The following is a 12,357-nucleotide window of genomic DNA, read 5'->3' as shown; positions in this document are numbered from 1 at the left end:
ACTAGCTAACAAACAGTTGTTCAAGTTACAATCAACCAAAAAAAAGACTAAAAACATCAAGAAACGTTTACGAATTACGATAATCACTAAAGTCGACATACAAGAGTTTTTATAGAATATGTCATAAAACCAAACTGATCTTCTACTTAAAATTAAGGATATAGACCCACCCATATAATTAATTTTGACCTTATAATAATTATTAAAAAGTGCTATGATGGATGCATATTCTGACCAATAAGAAGAAGATAAGGCCACGTCATCCAGCAAAAAAAGAGCAACCACTAGCCAGCCAGGCAACCCAAACCCCATAATATTCACCCACACCCTCAATCCTCATACTCATGCACATCATAGCTTAACCACCTCCTGCCAAACACACCCGCACACAATGAAAAAATGGGGGGAAATTCTGTGTTAAAGTCTCCAAAGAAAGACGAACAACTTGTCCCAGATTCCATAATCCATGAATTTTTTGAAAGCAACGCTGACAATCTATCTGATTTCGAGGGCATTTTGGGTATTAAAGATAGAGGGATCAATCAAGGAGAAGGTGTTATGAGTAGCACATATGATGAACTCAAGTGGGATCATTTGATCGAATGGGATGAATTTTCAATCAATGAAGTGGATAAAGATCGGGGTGTTTGTGATCGGGACAAGTCCTCACATCGGGAGGGTAATATGGTCAACTTGATTGGAAACATAAAGAAAGAAATTTGGGGATATTGGGAAGAAGAAGAAGAAGTCGATGATGATGAAGATCAAGAGCATAATGAGAAGAAAAAGAGTTTAAATTTAAGCTTGAATTATCAAGACGTTATGGACGCCTGGTCGAACCGTGGTCCTTGTTGGACTGATGACTTCGCTCAATCAACCTCTGACAATGGCTATGTAAGTTGCTAAAAATTTCGATTAATTTTACCTTTCAAACAACTTTCTTTGAATAATGTATCAGGTTTTTGGTGATAGCATTGCAAACATGTTATGTAGATTAGAAGAACAGATCATTTGTTTGATGGAAATTTATATAGTGATCACCTTTTATGATATTTCTTCCATAGAATGTATTACACGACAAGATGTATTAAAAAAAAAAAAACATAATTGACAATAGTTTTGGATGTTTTAGATGGGAGAGGTACCGGTGATGGAAGAAGCTCGAACAAAAAGGGAAGCAAGTGTTCTGAAATATAAAAAGAAACGTGAAAGCAGACTCTTTTCTAGAAAGATAAGATATCATGTTCGAAAACTCAATGCTGATAAAAGACCAAGACTCAAGGTTACTACTTGTTAAAGTTTTGTTGTCTATAATTTGGTGAATACTTGTTCGAATCGTGTTTTAGATACAACATAGAAAAATACATGTTTTAAAATATAATTAATTTGTTGATAGGATCTAAAATTTTGATATGATTTCTTTATAGGGAAGATTTGTGAATAGGGGATCATGAGATGATACTAAAAGGCGATGAGCAAAATATCTACACAAAAAAATATCTTGTCAAATTTTTTGGTATTTTATTTTCTACATGGTCATCCTTTGTGTATCGTCTTTTAAATAGTTCAATTATGTAAATCTCTCTCTCTCTCTCTCTCTCTCTATATATATATATATATATATATATATATATATATATATATATATATATATATATATATATATATATATATATATATATATATATATATATATATATATATATATATATGCTTAGGTTATTCTATTCAAACTAAGTATTGTGTTATTGTATGCATAATTGTGAGTCAATCATTTTACTTAATTTTGGAAAGTAAATAATACATATTATTAAATTAAATATAATTAAAAAATACCAACTAATTTCATTCTAAGGGTATTTTATTCAATTAACATAAATTGAAAAAAAAGGAAAATTACATAATTTAAGGAAAATAGATTCTATTAATTTTAAAAATCTGATTGTATGGATGATAATTCTCATAATTCGAATATTCTGACGGAATATGTTTATCAATATAATGAAAAATAACAAATATGATTGAACCATACAAGAATTACACATTCTGACATAATATATATTTTGATTCAATAAACTTCTTGAAAAATAATAAAATTTTCGATACAAGTTTAAAAAAAATCATTACATTCTTAGAAAAGAAAAAAAAAATTATATACTATTCTATGCGAATGTTACACTTATTAATAACACAAAAAACACAATATATGAATCATTCTTCCAGAATATACTATTACATATATATATATATATATATATATATATATATATATATATATATATATGTATATATATATCATTATATTGTATATTATTTTGGTAGAATAATCTATTATTTTTGGAAGATTGATGGTCATTATTCATCTTCATCCCATACAATGTTCATCTTCAAGATTCCATTCTCACAAAATCAGAATTCAAGATTCCATTCCAGTAGAATTTTGTAAGTTTCATATGTACCATGTTTTGCTTTGATATCTCTCGTTTCGTACCTACAAAAAATAATGGCATTCAACACTTGATCATTATTAAGCAACAATATAAGATAAAATTCAAGCAAACCAAAATAAAGTCATGCAAAAACCATTAAAGAGAAATGGATTTGTGATTCCATTCCAACAGAATTAGAATTCATGATTCCATTCCAACAAAATTAGATTCGCGATTTCATACAATTCGTGAACAAATGCCAACAGAATTGTTTCATTCAAGCATTTCAGCGAACAGTTGGTGGGCAGAATCTAAATATACATAAGCATGTATCTCAAATAATAGGTACACATACACAAAGTTAAAACAAATTACAACAAGATGTTTGTAACACGAAGTGGTTTTGAAAGATTTTATTGATTTTTGATGACTATCTAAACATCAGGGTTAGTTGGGTTTATCAAGACATTTTTTTACCTGTCGTTGATCGGGACTGCCAAAACAAGGGGGAAACACCGGGATTGTCGAGCAAACACCACCGAGACCCCCATTTGATTCCTTATTCTAATCGGGAACTTTTCTGACTTTTTCATCTAACCCTCTCTGCTTCGCACTTCAAAGCCACAGAGGACGAAAGCAGCCTCGCTGCTTCGGCCCACATCCTTCTTTGATATAGACGACCATCAGAGCACGTCATTCGGGTGCGATGGGTCTGCAATCATCGGTCTATAGTTGAGATCAATAGTGGCTACGGGGTTGGAGAACTGGAATGGTTTAACGAGGGGATCAACAGTTTGTTGCTCAATTTAGGGTTTTTAGAAATCGGTTTTTATATAAAGAGGGACCAAGATTTAATAAAACCCGAACTGTCATATATAGCGTTGACTCTTGGTTTTTCCGTGTTCACTTAATTAGAAACCACATGTTATTCTATTCTAAATTCGCAACTGATATATATATATATATATATATATATATATATATATATATATATATATATATATATATATATAGGGATGAGAATTTGACCCGAAAACCCAAACCGAACCGAGAACCGAACCGAATTAGACCCGAATAAGCAATTCGATTCGGTTTTCGGGTTATTCAGTCCGAGTTACCCGAATAAGGGCTTATTCGGTCCAAAGAACCGAACAGAATATGAAGAGTCGTTTTTTCCCCTTGCACAATTTACGTATTCTGTTATGTGATCATCATAATCGATCCCAAAAAAACCAAATCGAAGATCGTTACCCACTTAATACACCAAATCGAATATCCTATTACACCAAAACGAGTCGACTACTTCCATATTGATGATTGCGACAATTTTGTTTGATCAACAGTTACTGATTGCGAATTGCTCCTTTCGACAATTTGTTTTGATCGGCAAGTGCTCCTTGCGACATTAGTCTTTGATCGGCATTAGCTTTTGATCGACTTCCGTACTTCAAACTTCTGTGAATCATCTCCTCATCTTGTTTTCTAGTTTCTACTCCATTCAATTCATGGAAAATTGGGTTTTAAATCAAGAAACACAAGTAAGAATTTTTATCTTAATCTACTACTCAATCTTTCAATGTGTTATTATGTATACTACTCATTGAAAATTAGATGTGTTAATCTACTACTCAATCTTTAAATGTGTTATTATGTATGTTATCAATTGAAATTTGAATGTGCTATGTTAACAGTTAACTTTATTTTCTATAAGTCCAAGCAATGGGAACTTTGACATTGAATAAGAGAATTTAATGAAAACAACCATATATGTTGTTTTACTTATTTCATTCCATATTGATGAAGTTATTCCGGTTATATACTTATAGATAGATTTTTTGGGTGTTTTGGATGTTTAATTTTTAGTGTTTAATTTGTTTCTTTAAAAGATTTGTTATGAAATCATAAGCTACAAAAGTAATACAAAATATTAAGGTTACTCGAGTTATTCGGGTTATTCGGATTATTCGACTTCTTAATCATCTTGTACATGTTATTTGGGATTTTCGGGTCGGAACCGAACCGAACCCATATTGCTTATTTGGTTCGGTTTTCGGTTCATATAATTACCCTTATTCGGTTTTCGGTTTATTCGGATCGGTTCAGTTCGGTTCCGATATATATATATATATATATATATATATATATATATATATATATATATATATATATATATATATATATATATATATATATATAGAGAGAGAGAGAGAGAGAGAGAGAGAGAGAGAGAGCTCATATTTACTAACTAGAAAGGGAGCCCTCGCCATGTATGTTTTTTTTTTGGATTAGTTTCAATTTGACCGTTAATATTTCTTTGTAGATTGTTTTCTAAAACATACATATTTTAATTATTATGCTGAAGTTTAGGGGGTTATCCGTAAATAATAGAAAAATACTCTTTTTCTTTATAAATCTTTCTAACTTTGCGTGTTGTGTTGTACTGTCTTTATTACATTCTTTTCTTTCTTAGTATCACAGGCTTAAAACCTTAAGAAAATTTAACATGTGTCATTTTATGCATTACATTTATAATAATATGATATTATGAAGGTATTGAGTTTTTTTTTCTCCATGACTGTCCAGATTCATTAAACTTTAAAAAAAAAAAAGGAGTAGCATATTTGAAAACATTATCAAACTATGGAAGAAAATACAAAAGTCAATAAGCGATTGTCAAACAAATCGTATGATTAGATAGATGTGGAGTCTTGCGATCTTTTTCGTATCAGACATTTTGCTCCGAGAAATCTACCCAATTATAACATTATACTTTCAAAATTTTCTTATAAGAACTTTATACACTATCAGAAATCCAATAAGTCAGAAAGCCATACACAACCACAGACATATAAACAAACAACTGTAATTATGAAGTTTAGGGATAACTTATTTTCGTCAATTGACTTTCCCTAGCTCATTACCACTTATCAATCTCCGATTTTGAATGACTTTTCATAATCTTCTTTGGAATTGAATGATTTTTCATTTGAGTTTCGTGTATTATATATAAACTCTAAACACAATGTACATGTTAACTCTACTATTAACAAAAATTATTATTAAGTCTTCATTTATATATATAACCTTAAAGGATTGCAAAATCCCTATAAAGTTCTTTCTTTCTAACATCTCCAATACCATCTGCATTACCTACGAACTAAATTCCGCTATTTTAGAATCTCGTTTGTTTTAATGATTAAGAAGCAAAAAATATCCAAAAAAAATAAAATTGAGAAACTGTCAGCAAGTGAACATACATATATAACATAGCTATAAAGTGTAGTGCCAGTTACATGCACAATATGTGCACATTATGCCATCTTGAAGTTAGTTGATTGATTGTTAGTAAAAAGAGCAAAATCCAATCAATTATTAGCAAAAGTGTTAATGACCTTCAAAATGGCCATACTAAGAAGCTTAGTGGTTAGTGCAAACACCCCCTTCCTTCTAGTGAATCAAACATATGTGAGATCAAAGAAAAAAACGAAATTTGTACATAGTACCTTCATTTTGATGATGTATTTATTCTCTTTCTCAACCAAAAAATATAAGGCCATAAGGTCAGTTCACATCCATAGTAACATACACTGAATCTTGGGGGAAGCTTAACAGTAGCCTTCCTTTGAAATTCATTGACGTTTATAACCCCCACCATACATACTTTGATCTATAAACAAATGTGGAAATTCAATATTCACAATCCAAAAATAACACCATTTTCTCTTTCAAAAAAATAAAATAAAAATAACACCATTTCTAATAACAGTTAGCAGCAAGTGAGGTGCATTAAATAACAACTATATTGAATTTATGAAAACCAAAATTCAAATTGTTAAAAAAACCATGAATTTTAATAACATCAAATATTAATACTAAAACAAAAAGAAGAGTATTTAAAAAAATTATAAAATAGTTTATAATGGTCTTCAAAGACAAACATAAACAAGACTTATAACAATAAATATAACAGAAAGAAATAATTTGTTACCTGTTTGAGCCAAAAATCATTCAAATCACTCATCTGCACAACAAAACATATATTGAACACTATCCTTCTACGTTCTTTTTCTCATTTCCAGATACACGAGTTGTCCAATGCCTTGTAAGTTTCACAATTAAGTTGGTTGTGTAACATACTTGAGTATGTACGAAAGGAAAAAAACAGAATACCTTAAAGTACGACCAAAATTTTAGATTTTTAAGCTTCATATGCAGTAAAAAGTGTTGGCATCAAGCTTTCTTTGGCTTCCACCTCCTGGTGAAGGTCATCAGTCCAACGGCTCCCCTGTAACACAATAAACTGGTAAAAGTGTCGTAGAAGAATAGTAAAGATCGACATAAATTGCAAATTGGATAATGATTAATGAAATCCAGCATGTATATGTGTGGTATATATATACACACATTAATGTTTTTTTTGAACGAACGGAAACATCTTTCGGGCTTACATGTTACCACACATCCTATTATATACACACGTTAATGTAACGTAAAAGATTGTGTATGAAATAACGATTTAAACAAAAAATTAATGAAACCAAATACGAATTGAGTACCGATCGGCCCTAATTCAACATCGATTTGGCACTGGAGACGGGTGAGGATCACTTCCATGGATTGAGATTCCCAATCTCAACGCTTCCCCAAAATCGAGAAACAATTGGTTGGAGGGAAATATCCTTCAATCCATGTAACAATCAAACCCACTACCATTGCAACCGATGTCCTTGCACCACCACCAGCAGCAACGCGACGTCCGTTGTTCTTGCTTGCTCTTCCTTGTTGATCTCCTCCAATAACCTGTATGAAAGAAATTTAGCTCAATTTTATATAACCATTTACTTAGGGTTTATAAAAATAAAGTGTATAATGAATCTATACAACAAATGAAATTAATTATCGGAAACCCAATTTGATGTTCCTAATTTTGAAACAAAGCATTAGATTTGTAGGTGGGACTCAGAGAAGACGGTGAAAAGATTTACGAAAATCTTCTCTTCTAAAATTCCCACTTGTCATTTTTTTAAAATAAAGTGTATAATGAATCTATACAACAAATGAAATTAATTATCAAAATCCCAATTTGATGTTCCTAATTTTGAAACAAAGCATTAGATTTGTAGGTGGGACTCATAGAAGACGGTGAAAAGGTTTACGAAAATCTTCTCTTCTAAAATTCCTACTTGTCATTTTTTTTTAAAATCATCTTTACCATGTGTCTTTTTTTTGTTAACCTACTCATTTGTTTTCCCACTCATGTAATCAATCTAATCGCAAGAAATTAGGATTTTTTCAAATCTCTTCCGAATATCTCTCATAATTTAGGGTTTTCATTTGCTTATATTGTGTGTCGCATGCGACAATAGAATGAATGAAATTAGGGTAGTTTTAATCAACATTGGCTACACAAATTAGCGCACAACGTTCTCTCTCGATTTCTAGCAAATAAGTTTTATTTCTATTTCCATAATTAGTTCTCACTCTCAATGTCTCCACCATGTTATCACTCACTTCCCTTGTCTTTACCCTAACAAGCACTTTCTTTAATGTTTTTTCCCAATCGGGTTGTTGTTAAATCATCTCCCTTTGTCTGTACACTTGATTCATCAAACCAATACAAAGTGAAACGAATTTTGGGTTTTCAAGTGTTTGGAAGATATAAGTAGATGGATTTTCTCCAACAACACACTCAATTGAAAGTTATTCCAAGTATATGATGAATCCCTTCTTTATCTTCGTCTTCTCTTTGTTGAATTCGAAACATTCAATTCATTACTTCATTTACATCTTCTCTCCCACAAAGCACTTAAACATCCATGCTGATTGCAATTTGTTTCCCGTCAAAAGAAGCAGGATTGTAGTGTGTCTACTAGGTGTTTGTTATAATGTTTTGTTCATATAAAAGATTTTAAACTAGAGGTAAGTAGTGATTTCTTTTTACTATTTGGATTTTTAATAGTAGCGTGTTTTTTAATGAACAAGCTGACAAAGAACTTCAAATCTGAGTTTTCTGGTTTTGTTTTTGAGATCTAAGTTGTAGGTCTCCCAGAAATAATGGTATGTTTTCCCTGAAACAACTATTTCTCTCTTTTTTTATTGATATTTATAGTCTTACTTCTACCATCCAAGAGCTCTACATGGTAAATTCTTTATAGTTTTTTCTTAAATATGTTGACTTGATACTTTTTAATATTGGTTCTACGGTTAATATCATGAAATGTTTGGTTTGTCCCCTTTTTTAAGTTTTAGTACTGCTAACTCCACCTACATATATTATCTAACGCTAAATCCAATATTGTTACTTAAAGATAACGATAACAAGATAAATGAAGGGCTAAAAGAAAATAATCAAAATTTAAGAGCTCATATAAGCCAACCGGAAATAAGGTGATTCTTGGTCAAAAAGATGACAAGTAGCAACTAACATTTCAATTCCAATGATCTCATTGATGATAAATATAGCAACGTTTATTTGTTTTCAACAATCATTAAAGTTTGATTTAATTCATATTTTCTATATGCATCCAATATATTATTAGCTAATTTTGTTATATAATCTGATTATTTGTTGGGATTGTTTCAGTGATATGAGCAAAATGGTGGAAACATGAGTACATGGGAGAAAACCGACTCATACAATTTACAACCCAGTTTTTTCTGTCTTTTGATTTTTACCTACAAGATGGTATAATATCATTAAGTTAAAAAAATCAAATATGGCCAGCTTTGTTTTCATTTCTCTAATACTAAGCATTCCAATTGTATTTCGTATTTACTCTTATTATAAACATGTCTAAGTGCAAGAAATAACAACACACTTTCATTTATTTGTCTAATATAACATCATAATTCCATTTCTTATTCTTACAACATCATAAGTCACCATATATATATATATATATATATATATATATATATATATATATATATATATATATATATATATATATATATATATATATATATATATATATATATATATATATATATATATATATATATATATGGCCAACTTTTTTTAAATACAACACGACTATTGAATCGGAAATAGTGCCTTTAAAACGGATTTAGATTCAAAAAAAAAGATCTGACAATTTTTTTTTGAAATGTACGTGTGTGTGTGTGTGTGTGTATATATATACACACACGTACATTTTAATATGCATCAAATGTGTATATATGCACAATTACATTTTTGTGTGTATATATATATATATATATATATATATATATATATATATATATATATATATATATATATATATATATATATATATATATATATATATATATATATATATATATATAGACCTTTTCAAGTTGCAATTCTTTTCAAAAGATGGCATTAGAGTCTCATTGTTGTGTTAGTTTTAAAAAAAAAAAAAATACCAAATGTGCACATATGCATATTAAAAAAAACACGTGAAATTTTTTTGGGCATAGATATGGCTTAGACACAACATTAGAAGACTAATAGTGGTCTTCGTTTTGAAAATGTGGAGCGGATTAGGAGTTCTTGGGTTCTCGTACAACTTTGAGTTAGTAATCGAATACAACTGTCGAACTCTGATTTAATCAATATCCAACCCTTAGATAGGTGATCAACCATATCTTTTTTCTACATATTTGTATGAACCTAGGACATAGATAAGGGTCAATCTCAATGTTCAAGATTATGTTTCTCGATAAAGATTTGTGACGACTACATGCAAATACTAAATTGGACACATCAATTCTAGTCAGGATCTGACTATGCACACTAGATGTCAACACCAAACCATCGAATGACACATATATATCATTTCTCCTATTAATTAAAGTGGAGCAAATAAACTTTGGCTGCATAGTTTTTGTCTACTCATCATATCATACATGGACATACCTTTTATTATTACCAGTTACGGATAACGTTGAAGTTAACCAATGCATAACAAAACTGTAAAACAAAACCCCATATGTATCTCAGTTGGAAGAAGAGAGGATATCATCATCTTAGACTTAATGTGTAAGTGTGGGTTGTTTGAGTACTTAAATCTCCATTAAGTACTCGTGAGTATTACCACAATCTCTATGTTATGCCCAATCACTATCGACAATCCACTAATACACCATGACAATGTTAAATCACTACTTACTTCCAAGAGTATGGTTGCCCATGGAGGTTTGAGTAAATTAATACTCACAAAGTGAGTTCCAAACACGCAAAAGGAGAACACAGTGATAAACTATTTGAAATGACTGATCTCTGTCATATATTAAGATCTACACTTAATAAGCGCAAATCAGATTAAGACTTATATTGATTAAGTTCACAAATTTAAAATAAACTAAACCAAATTCGCTTAATCCAATTCATTTGCAAATCAAATGTGTTTTGACTTTTTCTGACTGTCAGACTTGGTTCGAGACATTGGCTTATGAAATGGATCTGTAAGATTATCTTTTGATAAGAATCTATCGCTATGATGTCTTCACATTCGAACAACTATAAAAGTGATGCTACTTATTGAGTATATGTTATGTGAGCTTATGTGACTTGGGATCCTTATTCAAGGTAAATTCACCCTTATAGTCACAAGAAACTTCAAAATGGCCATCAATGATTGAATTCAACACTTGGTACTTAATGAATATATTTAAGTTACATAGTTTTCCTTTATAGTATAACTAGATGTAATATACTCTAAGTTTAAATCAACTATGGTGCATTACTTGGTACTCTTCCAAGCTAACACTTCATAATTCAATAAAAACACGAATTTCGATTGCGAACATAATCGTCTGTGTTAGTGTGGAACTTAGTATCTATGTAACCTTTACATTGGTCTTTTCCATACTAATCTTGGACACTTAGGAACGTTCTTGATTTCAATTCGTTGATTATCTCCAAATTGATCTGATTCGACCTGTCAAGCTCAAGTCATACGGGTCATCAGATCTAATACATGTCATGAGTCATGACATATATTATGGATACTATAGTATTAGCATGTGGGTATGAAATCATTTCCTATAGCTCAATAGTAGAATTAGGATATTAGCATTGCTCAATGTCATGTCATGCCTTTATAAGCACGAACTCTTTTGGAGTTATGCATCTTGAGTTCCTTGAGATTCCATGTTTTGGCTTAATCCAATGAATCTGTAGGTCTATTTCCTTATATCCTTACCATCAATACATGTTTAGGTTCTCCTATGTGTTTCAAAGAGAAACAATTCAAAAACTAAGCCAAGTTGTTACACTTTCTAAGTTAGAATATTGTTTCCTCTGAATTGTATATTATCCATATACAATACAAGGGTGATAAAAGTTTTCCCACTACCATTAACACACACACACACACACACACATATATATATATATATATATATATATATATGTGTGTGTGTGTGTGTGTGTGGCTCATCCTCATTTCTTAATATTTAAACTCTTGAATTCTCTCAATGAAACAAATATGTAAATTTCTCCCACTAGCTTTGACATGTATATGGTTTGTATTCGTTTCTTGAAATTCAAACTCCTTGAATTCTTTCATTGAAGCAAAGATTTTAATTGTAAGATGCTTGTTTCAGTCTATAAATGAACTTCTTAAGCTTACACAATATTCATTACTTATCTTGGTTTGAATATGTGTTTATTCCTAAGTTTCAACATACATGGACTGAATCTCTCTCTTCATGTCCTCATTCCATCTTGCAGCTTTTAAGGCCTTCCATAGCTTTCGATAGTTGGTATACTCTGACTGTTATATATACAAGTGACTCAAGCCTACATACCCGGTTCATGAGGTACAGGAATGATTCCGTTGCGTTGGTGAGCCTGAAAGTCATCACCACGAACTCGTAATTCCCATAGCGAGTCTGAAAGGTCGTCTTCTGAATATCCTCCTCACAGACCTCATCCAATGATATATAGAACTCAAGTCGA

General features: G+C 30.7%; 1 protein-coding gene and 1 long non-coding RNA gene across 5 annotated transcripts; one reads left to right on the top strand and one right to left on the bottom strand.

The window, feature by feature from the left end:
• The first annotated feature begins 320 nt into the window (after positions 1-320).
• Positions 321-1,593, top strand: LOC145017281 (CCT motif family protein). Its single transcript, XM_078975340.1, has 3 exons — positions 321-894; positions 1,133-1,282; positions 1,428-1,593. The coding sequence occupies exons 1-3, from the start codon at positions 400-402 to the stop codon at positions 1,452-1,454; spliced, it is 672 nt and encodes a 223-aa protein (XP_078831466.1). The 5' UTR covers positions 321-399; the 3' UTR covers positions 1,455-1,593.
• A 468-nt stretch (positions 1,594-2,061) lies between these two features.
• On the bottom strand, positions 2,062-7,490 carry LOC145017218 (uncharacterized). Of its 4 annotated transcripts, none has more exons than XR_013666423.1 (5): positions 6,986-7,490; positions 6,418-6,714; positions 5,933-6,096; positions 2,907-3,141; positions 2,062-2,491 (listed from the first exon to the last, which is right to left on the bottom strand). It is a non-coding gene; the product is annotated as an uncharacterized LOC145017218 (long non-coding RNA). The 4 variants fall into 4 exon arrangements; XR_013666425.1 differs by lacking the exon at positions 2,907-3,141 and having other exon boundaries at positions 6,418-6,528; positions 6,600-6,714; positions 6,986-7,484; XR_013666422.1 differs by lacking the exon at positions 2,907-3,141 and having other exon boundaries at positions 6,986-7,484.
• Positions 7,491-12,357: the final 4,867 nt, after the last annotated feature.

Source organism: Lactuca saligna, chromosome 9, assembly GCF_052625555.1.
Source record: "Lactuca saligna cultivar CGN05327 chromosome 9, ASM5262555v1, whole genome shotgun sequence".
Classification (NCBI taxonomy): domain Eukaryota; kingdom Viridiplantae; phylum Streptophyta; class Magnoliopsida; order Asterales; family Asteraceae; genus Lactuca; species Lactuca saligna.
Note: the sequence above shows the minus strand (reverse complement) of the source record. Positions and strands in the feature narration are given on the sequence as shown.

Bases quoted from the DNA above. Each gene is read 5' to 3' on its own strand.
- LOC145017281 (XM_078975340.1), top strand. From the start codon at position 400: ATGGGGGGAAATTCTGTGTTAAAGTCTCCAAAGAAAGACGAACAACTT. The intron at 895-1,132 runs GTAAGTTGCTAA...TGGATGTTTTAG, and splicing joins CAACCTCTGACAATGGCTAT to ATGGGAGAGGTACCGGTGAT. The intron at 1,283-1,427 runs GTTACTACTTGT...ATTTCTTTATAG, and splicing joins ATAAAAGACCAAGACTCAAG to GGAAGATTTGTGAATAGGGG.